Genomic DNA, 17872 nt, shown 5'->3' with positions numbered 1-17872 from the left:
CTTTGTCAAGTTCCTGTCACTTGGTGAAACTTTAGTCTTTGTCAAACACATGTGAGTCAGTGAAACTCAAAATTTCTACAGGTACCCGTAAGTCAGTTAAACTCGAGTATTTGTCGGGCACCCGTGAGTCAGTGAAACTTGAATCTTTGTTGATAATGTTGAGTCAGTAAAACACAAGTCTTTGGCGAATACTTGGGATTCAATGAAACTCAACCTTTCTTCGGGTACCTGTGACTCAGTGAAACTCGAGTCACACCCGTGAGTCAGTTAAAGCTGAGTGTCTGTTGAACACCCGTGAGTCACTAAAACTTGAATCTTTGTCGGATTACGTGAGTCAGTGAAACTTGAATCTTTGTTGGGTAACAGTGATTCAGTGAAACTTGAGTCTTTGTCGAATACTTGGGATTCAGTGAAACTCAACCGTTCTTTGGGTACCTGTGACCCAGTGAAACTCGAGTATTCATTGAATACCCGTGAGTCAGTGAAAGTCGAGTGTCTGTTGAACACCCATGAGTCACTAAAATTTGAATCTTTGTCAGATTACGTGAGTCAGTGAAACTTGAATCTTTGTTGGGTAACGGTGAGTCAGTGAAACTTGAATCTTTGTTGGGTAACAGTGAGTCAGGGAAACTTGAGTCTTTGTCGAATACTTGGGATTCAGTGAAACCCAACTGTTCTTTGGGTACATGTGACTCAGTGAAACTCGAGTATTCATCGAATACCTGTGAGTCAGTGAAAGTCGAGTGTCTGTTGAACACCCATGAGTCACTAAAATTTGAATCTTTGTCGGATTACGTGAGTCAGTGAAACTTGAATCTTTGTTGGGTAACGGTGATTCAGTGAAACTTGAGTCTTTGTCGAATACTTGGGATTCAGTGAAACCCAACTGTTCTTTGGGTACATGTGACTCAGTGAAACTCGAGTATTCATTGAATACCCGTGAGTCAGTGAAAGTAGTTTTTGGCATACGCCATCTTCAGCTTTTGGGCGTACGCACACTTTTAGTATGATTACTACGCAATGTTTTATAAATGAGGCCCCTGACGTCCAGTCTGTCAAGGTATGAATATTTTGTTCATGCACCCCCCCCCCCCCCCCACACACTTTATTTATCTATATTTATTCATCCCTGCCCAGTTGGCACAGTTTTGGTGTCGAACATTTGGACACGCCCCCTAGCTTTACATTTTAAAGCCAGAACAAATGCACTGCTGGCAGTGCAGGTCTCCGGCAGTTGAAACCAGTCGGTAGCCAAGGTATGTCCATTTAAAAACTAAATTGGGTCGCTACACTGCCACTTTGCGTATTAAGGTGAAATTACTTTTTAAAACGTTAGCACAGCACCGCAGTGCTCAAGCTGCACTTTGTTGACGTTGACTGGCTAGCTAGCCAAAGTTAGCTTGTGCGGCTAACAGTTGTTGGAAAAGTGGTTTAAGAAGTTACCTAAGTGTGATTAATGACGCATTTGAACCATGCATTCAGGCTGGTGGATGCAGGTAGTCCGCGGGCGATGTTAATTTATGTCTCGGCAAAATGAGTCGAAAGGGGGCAACTTCTGGGGGATGCTAACTAGTGTTAGCACATGTTAGCACCCCCGCTAGCTCTCGGCTTGAGAGAGTCTGACAGCTTCATGGTGTACAGTGATAATAATTTAGAAGGTTGGAAGCCTCCCTCAAGTGTGCCCTTGTATGATATTTTTCATTTGTAGGCGAATACTGACACGGTTGTCCACAGGTGGAACGTTGAAGAGAAGTCTATCATAACCAAGAGAAGCTCTAATCTCTAATCGGCAACATGGGGGCTGTCATCTCACGGTGGAGGGTATGTATTAACATTTGTACACGTTTTGTTTTCATTCTACACACACAATACTAGGCACGACTGCATATTCTAACGAACATCCAATACAAGAGCTGCATTAGTGTTTCAATTTGCACACTTAAATTTAGCATTCTGGGTGTACAAGTGTGTTCACACAAAAGTACGGCAAAATACCCGGATGTTGCACCCCAAATGCTGAGTGTGCAGCAATGACATCTAGTCAGGACTAACGAGTGGTTTCAATTCACACTTAAATAGAAGAGAAGAAGCAAAAATATTGCAGTTTCGAGTAAGTATGCAACTGTAGCCTGAATGATTTGGGATGACGCTGTTAACATTTGCACATTTTAACTAAATACAGTCGATCCCCGCTTTTTGTAGGGGTTGCTACGTCCTGGCGCACCAATAAAAATGTCTACGTTTGACATGGCTCATCCCTGTTACCGCATCTGCTAACTTGATGTTGCGTTCTCCCGTTTTGGATAATGGAACTGACCAGCGAAAATCACAATTAAGACATTTAGTCCCAGAAAAAAGCCCTTTAAATGTGTATTTTGAACATGCGGCTTCCTCCAAACCCTCCTCTCATTGATTAAGAACATTAGGCCCATGAAAAATGTCTTATTTTTGACATCCCTCTCAAAAAAACAAAACGCTTTCAGTCATTGTTCACTCGCCACAGTCATGTTTAAGCCCTAAATATCCCTCACACACTTAAAAAACACAACAAGAGCGAATACTGGAGAGCTGCATGTAATGGTTATGCCCATGAAATTGTCAATTTTTAACACATGTCTTGCGCCTCACCCTCAAACCCTCCTACTAGCTTGATGTTTACAATTTTGGGTCAATATTTGCAGTGCTGTAATTATTAGATTAGATTCAGCTCCAGAACCCGGCCCTTCTCTCTTCAGTTGCCATTGTTCAATCGCGACACCATCCAGGTATATGCCCTAAACATGCCTCACACAGGCTAGCAAGATAGCTTCTCCAAGCTGCAGCTACGTAATGTTAATCAGTGTTGTGCATCTCATTGACTGCACAGGTGTCATTTTATGGCGAGAGAGTGCATCGTCCAGCTGAGATAATGCATGTGTAAATAACATTGTGGATATGAAACAGGAAGTTGTAGCAACTCTCTGCTTGCACAACCGTTGACTCCTGCCAAGGTACTCTCAGCTGTTTTTATATCTCCTGTTTTTCCCTTGCAGGCCAAACCTTCCACTGTGGAGATTTTGGAGGGAATAGATAAGGTATGCATCATATAAGGAACATTTTGTGTTACTTGTGTACACATGCTGACTGATGGAACACTTTAAGATGTCATAAAGTTTAACAGCATCTAATTGGCTCTCGGGGACCTATGCGCTATGAGGCAGGCCATCAGGTGTGACCGTTGTTAATGATCATAGTAAGGTAGCTTTCAAAAACACCGCTCACAAGTATTAAATATGTACTCTGGCGTGAAACCATCCAATGTGTGCCGAAATACTTCCTCATTTGATGACGGACGTGGCTTTAGTGCTGTGCTACAGTTAAGCTTGCAGGCTATTTTCAGCAACTCTCCTTGGAGCACTTGGCACTGCTGAGGTCAAGTAGCATCAAAGCCTCAAAGCATCCGTTCCTAAAAGGAAAAAAAAACAACACATAGAATGCTTTTTATTATGGCCATTTGTACACCCCGTTCACCTGTCTTACTCTTTGGATGAGAGAAAGCAATGCATTGGTGTCGTGTGACAGACACACATGTCACAGTGAGGAGATTTTACACTGTTGGTTATTTTTGGATTGAGTAAGCAAAAGTTTGAGGGGTTGCACCAAGCAGTACTTGGCTGTCACTGATATTGCAAGTCAGTCCCAGTCTGTGCAGTATAATGCCTTAAATAAATTACCTCAAATGTTGTTATTGGAGCTTGGTAATTCTGCTTTCTGGTGCATTATTTAATAATCTTAATTTTAAGGTGTCGTACATTTACCCAATACACAACATTGTGACAAAATTGTGATTAGTGTTAAGAATTTGACCAAAGAAGGATAGGATATTTGGAAGGATATCAACATAAACGACTCTATGTATGATGGAACTACTGTACATGGAACAAAAATTTAAACTCAAAACAATTCAGCTGAACTAGAATGTCAAACCTTTTCCATCTGTTCATAATTCATCCACTTCAGCGCTTTAGGATGGCTGCAATAAAAGGCTGTTCCAAAATGTGTAGCTGAATTGTATTGGGTGGGGAGGGGGGTCTCTAAACCTCCAAAAACTAGTCAGTACCTGGTCTGGCCACCATTTACCTAAAATACCAGTTCTGGAGCATCCCAAACATACTCGGAGAGTGACACATCAGGTGATTCATTTCAGATCTTTGTAATCAGTGCATGAAATATGGAGCAAAAATGCTATATGCTAAATATAAAATGCTAAATGATTAAATAATTTATAATTTCAATGACAACATGGCAGTAATACATGTGAGTGATGGCCACTATTGTTTTTCAGGACATCCAGCTTCATGAGGAGCACGGTGCAAAGTACCAAAGGCAGCTGAAGATCTGGCTGGGCCGACTGCTGCTGTACTCCATCCTCCTCTACCTGATGACCTGCATAGTCGTCTACTGCTGGTACCTGCCAGAGCAGCTCATGGGGCGCCTAATTCTCGCCCTCCCTCTTGTCATATTTCCTTTACTGTAAGTACACTACTAATAATACGCTGTTAGCAATTAGGTGCGTCACCTCGCTGAAAATAATTCACCCTTTTGCAAATAATTTTCTTTTTCATTTCTTTTCAGAGTGTGGTTACTTCGAAAACTCCTGATTGTCATCTTTTCACGAATAACGGAAAAAAATAGTAGGATTTATTTATTATTTATAAACTTAACATTTAAATCACTTCAATTTTTTTTAACTTTTTTTCCCCCTACAGATGAAAAACTGGAGAATCTTAAAGGACAAAAGAAGAAAATAGTAAGTTTAATATTTTAGCTTATATAGTACATCGCTGAACAGCTGTCGGAAGCTCTCAGTATGGTGTCTATTGATCCTGTCAGTAGTTTGTATTTGTTAATCAAGGTCCTGTTCAGATTTGATTGGTTATGAAGACTTAAGCCAGCAAACTACACTGCTAATGCCACTGTAATTAATGGCATGTAGTGCCTGAAAGAAATAAATCTGAGAAATGACGTGTCATCCTCTGTCAGCTCTAATAACTTTCAATAATTAGGCCTGATGGATTTTCACCATCTCCATTATCGAAGTAGTGAATGTAATTATTCTTCATATTACGTGTAAACATGTAGAAACGTGTTTGGGGATTTATTGTAAATGAAGATATGCACAGAATTGCACTTGCTCTGCCATGTTAGGTGTTTGATTAGCAATATTAATTAGTATTAATACGCCTTTTCATGAGTATACAGTCTTTCTCCGAATGGAAGCTTTCATAATAAACATCTGCTTTCAGCTTGAAGAAGTTATGGAAACGGAGACGTATAAAAATGCTAAAATGATTCTGGAGAGATTTGATCCTGATTCCAAGAAAAAAATGGTGAGCATTAATTTTTTTGTATATATATTTGCTATATAATATATATTTATTGTAAAATATATATATTTTATATAATGTATATGGCGGCTGGGTTATATATACAGTATGTTAAGGTACCCTGTTAAGTACAACAGGGTTGTCCAGACTTTTTCCATGGAAATATTTTGACATGCATTTCAATTTGCTGCTTTCATTTTTTTGATATGACATGAGTCTCATTATCACACTTTACCGCAATTTCTGTTTTTTCCAACCCAACCTAATTTTGCAAAAATTACAACCGTTTTGTTTGTCATTATTTATATTTTTCAGTTTTAATATTATGACTTCATTGGCTTAATGTTTTGTCTTAATTTCTGTAAAATTACTGCTCTTTTTCTCATTTTAACAGTTAATAAACAGCAGACACCCCTTGTATTACACTATAATAATGCTCTAGCTAAACTTCTCAACCCCTCCCTTTTTTAAATGTAGGTGTACTTAATGATGTGGCTGACTGTAGCAACCCAATTTTTTTTTTCATATTGTATCTCTTTTCTATTTGTGAAGGAGCTGGAATCTACTCCACTCGGACCCCATATGACTCCTAAACAAGGCCAAGGTAGCTATGAGTAATGACGGCTCAGTTTCCTATCCCTTCCTTTCCTCTGCTCCGCCTCACCTGCAGTATCTCCTTTTGTTAGAGCTTCGCCAGCGCAACATCGTCCCTAAAACGCCACCAGTGGTGGCGCCGGCCGCAGTGGTGGCAAATCCTGGTAGCAGTGTAGCGGCTCGCCCTCCTCTTGCCAGCGGGCCCACCTACCCCGGACGGTCTTCACACTCTGCTCCAGGTGGACCCCCGGAGAGGCGCCTGTCGGCCATGGCTGCTCAGCAGAGCTTGATGAGGAAGCCTCTGACCCCTGGAACACCTGCTCCTGGATTTGGTGGGTTATCTGCACACAGGGGGAACACATCATAATGTGAACAATTACGGTGTGATTTACTCTTCCCTGGTTCTCTCTCCCCAGTTTCTCGGGTGCTATAGTGTTCTTTTGAAAATTTAACAAGAAAGAAATATAGAAAAATCAGTCGTTTTACAAGAATTATGTCAAAATATAAATAGATAAAATTGGAGTCCAATGAGAAGTTGTAATTTAAGAAAATGTTTAAATTTTACAGGAGAATAGAGAAGACAATTTAAGGAAAAATGTAGGAAAAATTAATAAAAAAAAATAAATTAAAAATAAAATTTAAAAAAGAAAAAATATTCAAGTATTAAAGAAAAGTTGTAATGAGAAACACTAAATAAAGCTGCAATTTTTGGAAAATTAGTTTGGGGGAAAAGTTTATATTATGGGAATAATCAAAATATTGCCAGAAGAAACTGTATAAACTTTTAAGAGTTTAAATATATGGGGGGGATAAAGGCTTTTTCACCTTTATCACAAAGCTGATATGCAGTTTTTAAAAAATGTGTATATACAGTATAACTTTTGCATCCTTTAATTTTTGATTATATTACCATCTCTGGAAAAACTTGGGACAGCCCTGTTCCAAACTATGTGCATTTATCAGGCATAAATTAATTAACTCTTTGGGTGAGGCTTTTCGTATTAATATTTCAAAAGGTTGTAGCGTGAAAATGGTTTGACGTAAAGCCATACTGTAAATGAGAAAACTCATCAGTATGACTCAAAGTTTGTCAATTCACTCATAGCGGTGTTTTGACAACCCTCCACGTTCCCTCCTACCACCCCGATCACTGCTCAAGGGGTTTCAAAGTCTATACATTTCTAAACTTTGCATGGAACACGCCCACAAATGCTGCTTAGATTGAAGTTAGAGATGTCCACCATCTCCTGGTGTCCAGTATTAATTAATTGAGCCACCTTATTTGCCGAACTGGTTTGTTAAATTCAGTGTTTCTTGTCTCAGTTTTGCGACTTTGCAGCATAAAGAGTTAAACCACTTACCGATTGAGTCTATCTTGCCATTGTGAATAAATAAAGTAGACTATAGATAATTACACACTACAATATTTATTATTTTTGTTCAAAATGTCTAAAAGACAAAAAACCAGCCAATATACGTAAAACATTCCACAGAACAGTTGTCCTGAGCGGAAGACATCTGCGTATCTGAATCGAGGCACTGAATAGTCAATATAAATTATTTCTGGACGATGAACACTCAATAGAAGATGCAAATGGATGCAAACAGTAAAGGAAATGTGCTCCTAGAGGAAGCCGCAAGCTGTAATTGCCATGTGGAATGCCAACTGTGTGGTATGCACGGAGCAGGATTACATTAACTATGATTAATTAGCCAGAGCGCCGTTTGTTCTCTGGGCAATGCCGGTGGAATCTCAGTAAATGTCTTTTAATGCTTGGCAAAATTGCCTTTGGCATTGGCAGCGCCCCTGCAAATGGTTCACATGACTCGATATCACCTGCTTCTGCTGAAAATTGAAAGTGAAAAGCAATTTGATACACAGAGTCACCGCAGAGTTTCCATATGTCGACGAATTAATAACCAGCAGGGCACTGAGACTGTGCCAAGTCTCACAGAAATGACCAGTCATCTTCCTATGATCGCTCTTGATGTTAGATTATATTAATTACTACTCTCCGACACCACGGGGGATCTGGACGTGCTTTGCAAGTGCGATGTAGGTAGGAGCCATTTCCCAGCAAGGATTTTTGTCAAGTGCATCTCTGTTTGCACGGAAAATGATGCGTGATGTCGACTCCTGCCTGCTTGTAGTCTTCGCTATTCATGACAAAACTCTGATGTTTTGTTTTCAAAGGGATGCACCCCCCAGGCCCGCCCTTGGCCAGACCTGTGCTTCCAAGGCAAAGAGGCGCCGTGGACAGAATAGTCGAGTATCTTGTTGGAGATGGCCCGCAGAACAGGTATGCGGTATAATGTGTGTTTATTACTATGGATGTCTGATATGGGCTTTTTTTGGTGAAAAACGATATTTTTCCAACTCTCAATTTCTGATACCGATATGTGTAACATGACATATCTCCTTTTCCTTATTCTTATTTTTACTTTCTATAAAATGCACTGTGGAGTTGCACTCAAATTTCGTTGTATGCAATACAGTGACAAAGGCGATTCTGATTCTGGTGGAATGAACACATGTGTTGTATACAGCATTTTTTAATATTGGTTTTCATGATCGGGGGAAAAAAAATCACATTTTTATGTTGACATCGGGCCGATAATTATCGGGTAACAGTTAGTAACATGCTAACCACATAGTCACCATGCGCCACCAGTATATGCCTTACACATTTATTAAAGGCAATTAAAGTACTCACCATGGCAAAGTCATAGAGAGCTGTTTAAGTTTCACTTCTGGCCTCCCACAACTGTGGTGTGTTCAAGGGCCGCCGCACAAATCCTCGACAAACATGTAAATATAACTGTTCATTTTACCTGGGTTGTCATGTAAATTACTAGTGACTCTGCGTCAATGAGATACGTGTTCTGCGGAAGTCATTTGTTGCTTTTTAATGTCCTGAAAAATAATCCCAACACCTAAAAGTCGAGTCTAAAAATATACATCGGCGCATCATGGTGTGTTTATTTCAATATCAAGTCATGTCTTCCCATTCACATTGATGTCCTTGCTTCCTCAGGTTCGCTCTCATCTGCCAGCAATGTCTGTCCCACAACGGCATGGCCTTAAAGGAGGAATTTGACTATGTTGGTAAGACTTCGTCAGTCTCCATCAAACGCCGCACCGTCATTTGCCCTCTAGTGTTTGGCAGCGCAGTATATCATGCGGCTTTTTCCACCACTCCACCAGTGCCGACCCCCGCCGGCGCGTTCACACCCAGATTGAATATGCAAACCTATGCCGCGCATCAATCTCACCGTGTTTATGCATCTTAGGCGGTTCTTCAAAATTGGCTCCTATTCATGTATATTCATCCGTGTCTGTTTTGAAAATGTCTGAGAGATGACGTCGGCGTGTTTTTGTCTTTTTTTTATTTGTGTTGTTTCAGCATTCCGATGTGCGTACTGTTTCTTCCTGAATCCTGCGAGAAAGACCAGACCTCAAGCACCCAGACTCCCCGAGGCCACTGGCGAGCTGAAGATGTCATCTGAGGCGTCCCCCTCCCGCTCCTCCTCCTTGTCTGGTGCCGACAGAGACTCCCCCCAATTGTTCAAAGGTGACAACCACTATTTGGACACAAGTCTTAGGACGTGGCTTATAATGTCATTCCCCACCAAATACGTATTTAAAAAAATGTATTTAAACCGACCGCTCCCTCCCAAAGTCGTTACTTTAAAAAAAAAAAAATTGTACATTCTTCCAATGCAGGGGTGTCCAAAGTGCAGCCCAGGGGTCATTTTTGCACCTACACCCCCCCTCAACAAAAACGGGAACTGTAGGATTTAATAAGCTTTGCTTCTTCCTACTCCTTTTGGACATGTGGAACTGTGAACTGATTATGTGATGCATTCAATTGTAATCTGATGCATGTTCAAATGAAATAATACCATTACTTTTTTATTTTTTTAACTTTTGAGAATTATTTTTTTCTACTTTCTTGGCATGTCAGATGATGTACATGTGCCCATATACTTGTTAGCGTTCAGGTAATCAAATATCAGCACTGGCCGCTGGTTCTGTTATTTTCTGTCATGCCACCACCCCCAGGGGACAGAAATATTTTCACGCCCTACTCTTGAGAAGCTGTAGTATTTATCTGGACAAACTACTTGCTGAGTTGCTGGCACCAGCAGCTTTCAAGCATGAATAAATACCCCTGCATTGGCACATCATGCTCTAAAATACTGATATATATATATACTTGGATATTTTGAAACACAAATATCATATCTGTAATTGTTTCATCCCAGAGAAAACAGAGCATGCAGACGTCCCTGAAACTGACACCCAAGAGCCTGTGCCCCCGACACCTCCAGAGCCCTGTCCCGAGTCCGACCACCAAAGCACTCCCGAATCACATGACGACGAGGCCTCCGGAAAGTCTGACGGTGAGCAGGACTTGTCTGCCATGGAAGTGGAGTAAAGAAGGTCAGAAGCGTAACAAACACATTTCACGTCTGGAACGTTAATGGAAGCAATTGCGTAAGAACGACACGTACTTTGGAACCAGGGCTTACTGTGCTTTTCTTTGCAAATAATTTTTATCCGTGCAGCAGCAGTATTGAAGTGTTTGATGCTAGCGTGTAGCAGCAAACCCACCAACCTGTTCTATGCAGCATGAGGCGAGAGAACAAGTATACTGTCTGTATTTAATGTATTGTCTTAATAGGATAAAGTCAATGAAATACAAAATATTTTATTTATATCAATTTATGAATATTCTCTTTGTAGCAGTGCCTTTAACAGTAATGGACTGGGTTATTCTGCAGCAAGGTGGTGCTACCAGCATGTTTACACACGATGGTACATAAAGAGCGCACTTACAAAATGTATTTATTTCTATAAGGGGGTGAAGCAAATGAATATTGCTACTTTTACATTTTAAACGGCTTCACCCGAGTGTTGTTGATGCAGTCTATTTATATTTAGACAATCCCTTTAACTGTTTGCTGTGAATGTGTCCGTTTGTAATGTTAAAATAAACTTTTTGACAACATGCCGGTGTAATTATTTACTTTGCGGTATGTGAATCAGGACTCTTATAGCTCGGTTGCAAATAGAAAAAAAAAAGGTAGCCCACGTAAACAGCCGTGATTACAGCAGCTGCCGCGTATTCCGTATGTGTGTCAGGCTTTATAAATTGCCGCCCCGTTTCGGCTCCGGTCGGCTCCTCACGGCGAATGTTTAAACAGTCGCTTTTCATTAGCCAGCCAATTTTAGCTTGTGATCATTTTATTTTAGCTCATTGATCATTTCAGACAGCGTAACATAATGGTGTTGACACCGAGCCCGAGCAGTCTTGATTGCTTGACCCTCTTCATTTGCAAGCAGAAAGTCATTGCGGCTGCAAAGTTGCTCTCCCGCCACCGCCTGACCCGCTTCTCCCCCCACCCCCAGAACATGCACCGTAAAGTATGGGGGAGGTCAGCAGCGCACATCTTCTATGGGTTTTGATAATGTATGTTTACAGAGACGTGACCTCTGGAGCCTTGTAATGCATCAATGTGACACGCACAGTAACGCCTGATTCCACCGCATGCTGTTTGGGGTTGACCTCTGACAAGAAAAGAAGAGGGGGAAAAAAAGCGGGACATCAATAGGACAATGTTTGGATGTTTTCACACCATTGGGAGATGGTAGCGTATACACAGGCTGGACAAGTGAGCATCATCTTTAGCATGACGTGACACTGACTGAAATTGTCGACTCTCAGTGTAACATATATCTCTTCGGTGACGAATGTCACATGTCATTACTTCAATGAAAGTCAAGGTTTTGGGCAGTATTTTGTTCCAAAAGGTCAGACGATAAACAGGTAAATCGAGGTCATTTTCCTGTAGAAAATAATAAATAATCCAATTAATCTTTGAAAGACCCCAAAATATGAACAAAAATACATTTTCATAGCAAATAATTACAATTTTACATGCAGAAAACAAAGCAAGATTCATTATGATAGATGAATGAATAGAATTTCCCATACTAGTTTGTTACGTGCAATATTGTACGAAAACCGAGGCAACATTTTAGCAACAAAAACATGGAATCTGGACCATACAAATAAAAAATAGTACTGTAATTACACAGATCCCTGCTTTCCATCAGGTTTCCTTTCCAGACTTGCCAGCAAAAACACCATTAATTGATGTGGTCGTAAAAATGACCATTTTTGACACACAGTCCGCCCACCACAGGCTTCCCCGCTTCCCAACTCTCCTGCCATTGTTCACACGCAACACAATCCAGGAAGTAAATGCATTATATACACCAGCAAATTGCGAAAGACCCCAAGTAATTGATGCACACAGCCCGCACTCCCCCCCCCTCCAAACCCTTGATGTTAACGTGGTCCTTGGATTTTGGATAAACATTTATAATAAGTGTTGTGAGCACTGAAGTGAGTTAATGAAGTGTAAGTCTTCATTAAGCACTGACTTGGACCGTTGGGCTCCCATGAGTCAGCAAAAATCGAATCTGTCGAGTACCCACGAGTCAATGAAACTCCAGATTTTGAGTACTGACAGTCAGTGAAACACGAGCCTTTGTTGAGTATCCGTGTCAGTGAAACTTGTCTTTGGTGAATATTCATGAGTCAGTAAAACTTGAGTCTTTAGTGAGTACGTACCTGTGAGTCACTGAAACTTGAGGCTTTTTTGAGCTCCCATGAGTCGGTGAAAACCAAGTCTGTCAAGTACCGATGAGTCAGTGAAATTCAAGTCCCCATCGAGGACTTGTGAGTCAGTTTTTGTCGAGTACCGTGGAGTCAATGAAACTTCAGTTTTTGTCGAGTACCGTAGAGTCAATGAAACTTGAGTATTTGTCGAGTACCGTGGAGTCAATGAAACTTCAGTTTTTGTTGTGTACCGTAGAGTCAATGAAACTTGAGTTTTTGTCGAGTACCGTAGAGTCAATGAAACTTGAGTATTTGTCGAGTACCTCTGAGTCAGTCAATTTAAAGTACTCAAGTCTTTGTTAAGTACTCGTGAGTCAGTGAACATGAGGTTTAATACCTTTAATACCTCATTTGCCTTGCAAAGCCAAAGTTATTTAAGTATAACTGGTGTGTTAAAGGACCGACAGACAAAGTGTGACAATGCTTTGTAAAAAAAAAAAAAAAAACAACACATAAAATATATGTATATTGTACTATTTATACATTCATACTGACTTATAAGATGTGCATATTTTAGACTAGACAACAATCCGCAAATGTAATGTCCGTCCTTTCAGGTAAAGCAATATGCCGAGGACGGTTTGAAACCATCATGGACGTGTTTGAGGAAAGTGAGCGCAGCACAGAAAGACACAGGTACACGACTTTAATCAGGACTTCTGTCAAGGCAACACTAATTGATTTTCACTGTTGGAAGAAATGAAATCCAAAACGCCTGTGCCGAGGTGGAGCCGTCCCAAGGTTCATGGTTTCATTTCACTCCCATCTCTCACAGCCGTATTCCCGGCCACTTCCCTTAAATTTATACTGATCTTTTATTTATACCCAGAAAAAATGGCAGATAAGAAACATAAGCGTTCTTGATATTGTGTTCTGTCATATCTTGCAGCCAAAGATTGAAATCCCCGCGAAACAATTTTCTGAAGAAATGAAAGAGCGCGCCCTCCTGAACCTCGGAGGAAAATAAGCCCGCCGTGCGAAGCGGAATATGAAACAGAGGCCCGGAATAAGTAAAATAGACAAGTGCACCGGGCTTGTCACTTTTCCATTTGCTGCCCCCGAGTGAGAGCACTTTAAAAATTCCCCCCTCATCCCAGTGGAGACCTTTATCGTTATGCTCTATCTACTGTACTGAATACAAAGACAGACCATATCACACAAAGGTATTAAAATGGGGTATTTGATTTTAAAGGCTTGCCTTGAATTTGACAAGCATTAAGTAGCAGCAACAACAAAGTCATGATGGCGGCGCCGTGCTAAACGTGGACATGAGCGAGAGAAGCCTTTTGTGATATTAGACGTAACGACAGCCTCTCGCCAACAGCATCATTACTCCGTAATAAGAGCACCATCTCCTTCAGAGGAGCATTAAAATGAAATTAGAGTATACAAGAGCTGGCCTTCATGAGCACTGAGGGGCGGGCCCATAACTGGGGGGGCCTGAATTGCCACTTGACAAAAGGTCGTCAGCGTCTTCTGAGGAATTAGCTGTGGACATTCGAGCCATTTAAATGCTGAGAGATTGGATTGTATTAAAAACAAAAAAACATTCATGTCCAATAGCGAATGCATGATGAGACATTGTTTATATAGCAGAATGACATTCAGGGATCAGAGAGCATCGCCATTCGTAGCCAGTCTCGAGGTTGTTACCGCAATGAGTGATGACGTCTCTTGAGCGTAGACACAGTTTGACAATTATTACTGTCAACAATATGTCACTGCACTGGATTTCTCTAGAGAAGCGTGAGGATGGACGTTACCGTGTCTGATAACGTGTGAAGTGGGTGATTCAAATGGACTCCGTACATCTCAGAAAGTTATGATAAAAATTATGTTGCATTCATTCATTCATTCATTCATCCATTTTCTACTGCTTATCCTCACGAGGGTCTATCCCAGCTGGACTGGTGGCCAGCCAATCACAGGGCACATATAGACAAACAACCATTCACACTCACATTCATACCTATGGACAATTTGGAGTCACCAATTAACCTAGCATGTTTTTAGAATGTGGGAGATTGCCAACCGGAGTACCCGGAAAAATGCATGCAAACTCCACACAGAAATGGCCGAGGGTGGAATCGAACTCGGGTGTCCTAGCTGTGAGGCCCGCGTGCTAAACACTCGGTCGCCATTGCAGCCAAATGATATGCAATACAATACAAAAAAGTTTGCTAGTTAAGCTATAATGACCACATACAGATACAATGTCACCCATGCAAGTACTGATAGGGAACTATTTTTACTGATTCAAGTTCCTATGAATCACTCACTGAATCGGGTACTCCAATTACTGCTCATGTGTGCAGAAAGTCGCATAACAAGTTTGTAGTTTGCCATAGTTGTTCAAAGGAGCACCCGTGAGTCATTGAAACTTGAGTCTTCATCAAGCGCCAGTGAGTCAGAGAAATGAGTCTTTGTCGAGTACCCGTGAGTTTTTGTTTTGTGCATGTGACTCAATGAGACTAGGGTCTTTTGTGGTGTACCTGTGGTACCTGTCAGTGAAACTTCAGTCTTTAGCAGATACTTGTGAGTCAGTGAATCTTGAGCCTTCTGTGAAACTTGAGACATGGTAGAGTAATTGTGAGCAACAGAAATACGAGTCTTTGCTGGACACCGGTGAGTCAGTGAAATTTTGTGTACCCATTAGTTAGTGAAACTTGAGCCTTCATCAAGCACCACTGCATCAGTGAAAGTGAATTTTTGTCGAGTACCAGTGAGCCAGTGAAAATTGAGCCTTCATCTAGCACCACTGCATCAGTGAAAGTGAATTTTTGTCGAGTACCGGTGAGTCAGTGAAACTTGAGTCTTCACCGAGTACTCGTGAGTCAGTGAAACGTGAGTCTTTGTCTGATACAAGTGACATTACTGATATAATCCGATTTCTGTCAATTTTGCACAAGCGACTGTGGTAATTATGAGATTAATTTCCACTATGGAACCCTCCCTTTCTCTCTTCAATTACCATTGTTCACTCACTATACAATCCAGGTTTAAACACTAAATATGCCCCCCACACTTATTAAACACATCTAAAGTATAAAATGTATAGAGATTCAACACATAGCATAGCATGGGAGTCACGGTGAAGCCTTTAGCCTGGTCGTCAGGCCAGCTAGCAGGCTGGAGAAGGCGTTTCCCCAAGCCGAGTCTACATGTCTCCTGGAATGGAACTGGTTTAGAGCGGCAAAGGTTCTAAGTGTGTGTTTTCAAGATAAAGAACATGACTTTGGCGTTACATAGTAACTATGGTACTATGTTCAAGGACCGGTGAAAAAAGTGTGAAATATCCACACTTGACCAAAACTACATTATTAATGAAGCTTAAGGACGTCAATGTAAAAATAGCGGTATCTACACATTACTTATGCAGATGTGTTTTCTGCCTACATTTGGAGGGAAAAGGTGATATTGGGGGGGTCCGCTGTATATATGCACACACCAAATTGGGTTTGTTGCCCTTTAAAACGCCAGAGAAGTACTCGTCGGATGAGGAAGACGAGAGACACGCCACCCCTGCCCAAGCAGCTCATGTGGAAATCATACAAAGCATCCTGCAGGCGGCAGCTTCATTTTATGGCTCCATCTATTACCACTCTGTCATTGTTAATTGTCTTCTTTTTACCTCTGCAGGATTCTCCAAATTGGTCCTATCGAATGTGACAGGAGGAAGAGCATTAAGCATCTGACAAGATGATATCTAAGTTCAATTTCCTCCTCCTCACCTGATTTATACCTGCAGCACATCATTTTCCTTTCTGTCATAAAGACCTCTATAAATCAGTGGTGCTTATGGAAGCGCTGCACAGCAGCCTTTCCTGGATTTGTATCCCTAGTGTTTGCTATTAGGAAGCCATTACAAGCACATTTTGCTCCCTCAAACAAAAATGATCAAATCTAATAGAGGCAAGATTAGAGAGATAAAAGGAGAAAAGCGGTAGCAGAGCTGCTCCAAACTGCTTCCACGTAAACAATATGTGCTAAACTCAATAAAAACAGCTTTTTTTTTCATGTCGGTGACACCATTATCCATCTGTTTGGACAAAATTGCTGTATCATGGTATAAATCTGGCATTCAAGTGACATATCCTCTCAAATAAAAGGGAACATTAACTGCTCTATCTTGTAGAGGCCACGGGACGAGCGGGCTATAAGCCCAGTCGAGTGTGATGGCAGTTATGCTGTGTTTTTACTAGACTGCAGACAATTATACTTTGCTCCCCTCGCCATCACAAGACAAACGGCTCAGGCTTCAGCTGAAATGATTTCAAATAGATTTTCCAAAATGTCTCTTGGCAGATTGCTTCCATACATTATTTCACTTAAATGGAAAGGGGAGGGGAAAAAAAGAGCGAGCCGGCGCTACAAATCAATCACGCAGCTTTAGTACACCCAGAGATGAGAGCTTTCAGTGTGTGTGTGTGTGTGTGTGTGTGTGTGTAGATGTACTACATACGCACACAAGGACTCTTGACATGACGGGCGACATCTTTGCTGAATGATGACACACGGGACGCTTTAGTAGAGAGCTGCCGGTGGCAAAAAGAGAAATAATGCATCTTAAACTCACCCGCCGACTTTGGACCACACTTTAGCGGAGGGAACCGTTCAGCCAAGCCTGCACGGGATGGATAAAATACATGTCACATGTCAGCGCACACATACTACATGCTACTCCTATTGCCAAACAACACATGCTCGATGCTTTTCTCTGATATATAACCCCCGTTTATTGTGGCTCCGGGCCCAACCGTCTTAATAGAACCTCTGCAATGTAGGATTCCTTTTTATAAATGAAATATTTTCATAAGGGCGGCACGGTGGTCAAGTGGTGAGCGCGCTAGGAGACCAGGGTTCAATTCCACCCTCGGCCATCTCTGTGTGGAGTTTGCATGTTCTCCCAGTGCATGTGTGGGTTTTCTCCCACATTCCAAAAAACATATGAGTATGAATGTGAGTGTGAATGGTTGTTTGTCTATATGTGCCCTGTGATTGGCTGGCGACCAGTCCAGGGTGTACCCCGCCTCTCGCCCGAAGACAGCTAGGATAGGCTCCAGCACCCCCCGTGACCCTCGTGAGGAAAAGCGGTAGAAAATTAATGAATGAATATTTTCATAACAACCTTCTAAATATAGTTTTTTTTTACATAATTAGAGCCCTCTACACATTAAATAACATCCCTATAGTAAATATAGCAGGCATAATAAGAAAAAAATA

At 41.3% G+C, this 17872-nt stretch overlaps 1 protein-coding gene across 3 annotated transcripts; it reads left to right on the top strand.

The window, feature by feature from the left end:
• Positions 1 to 1141: 1141 nt before the first annotated feature.
• Positions 1142 to 10972, top strand: lnpa (limb and neural patterns a). Of its 3 annotated transcripts, none has more exons than XM_058082927.1 (13): positions 1142 to 1256; positions 1735 to 1821; positions 3033 to 3074; positions 4325 to 4512; positions 4615 to 4673; positions 4749 to 4789; positions 5286 to 5369; positions 5919 to 5970; positions 6053 to 6292; positions 8155 to 8260; positions 8996 to 9066; positions 9365 to 9532; positions 10227 to 10972. In XM_058082927.1, exons 2-13 carry the CDS (start codon positions 1795 to 1797, stop codon positions 10397 to 10399), a joined length of 1251 nt encoding a protein of 416 aa, XP_057938910.1. In that variant the 5' UTR covers positions 1142 to 1256; positions 1735 to 1794; the 3' UTR covers positions 10400 to 10972. The 3 variants fall into 3 exon arrangements, with proteins under 3 accessions (XP_057938910.1, XP_057938911.1, XP_057938912.1); XM_058082928.1 differs by having other exon boundaries at positions 1179 to 1256; positions 1709 to 1821; XM_058082929.1 differs by lacking the exon at positions 1142 to 1256 and adding an exon at positions 1374 to 1496.
• Positions 10973 to 17872: the final 6900 nt, after the last annotated feature.

This window comes from Doryrhamphus excisus, chromosome 9 (assembly GCF_030265055.1).
Source record: "Doryrhamphus excisus isolate RoL2022-K1 chromosome 9, RoL_Dexc_1.0, whole genome shotgun sequence".
Classification (NCBI taxonomy): domain Eukaryota; kingdom Metazoa; phylum Chordata; class Actinopteri; order Syngnathiformes; family Syngnathidae; genus Doryrhamphus; species Doryrhamphus excisus.
Note: the sequence above shows the minus strand (reverse complement) of the source record. Positions and strands in the feature narration are given on the sequence as shown.

Coding starts and splice junctions, on each gene's coding strand:
- lnpa (XM_058082927.1), top strand. CDS start 1,795: ATGGGGGCTGTCATCTCACGGTGGAGG. Junction 8,261..8,995: donor GGAGATGGCCCGCAGAACAG/GTATGCGGTATA, acceptor TTGCTTCCTCAG/GTTCGCTCTCATCTGCCAGC. Junction 9,533..10,226: donor CTCCCCCCAATTGTTCAAAG/GTGACAACCACT, acceptor GTTTCATCCCAG/AGAAAACAGAGCATGCAGAC.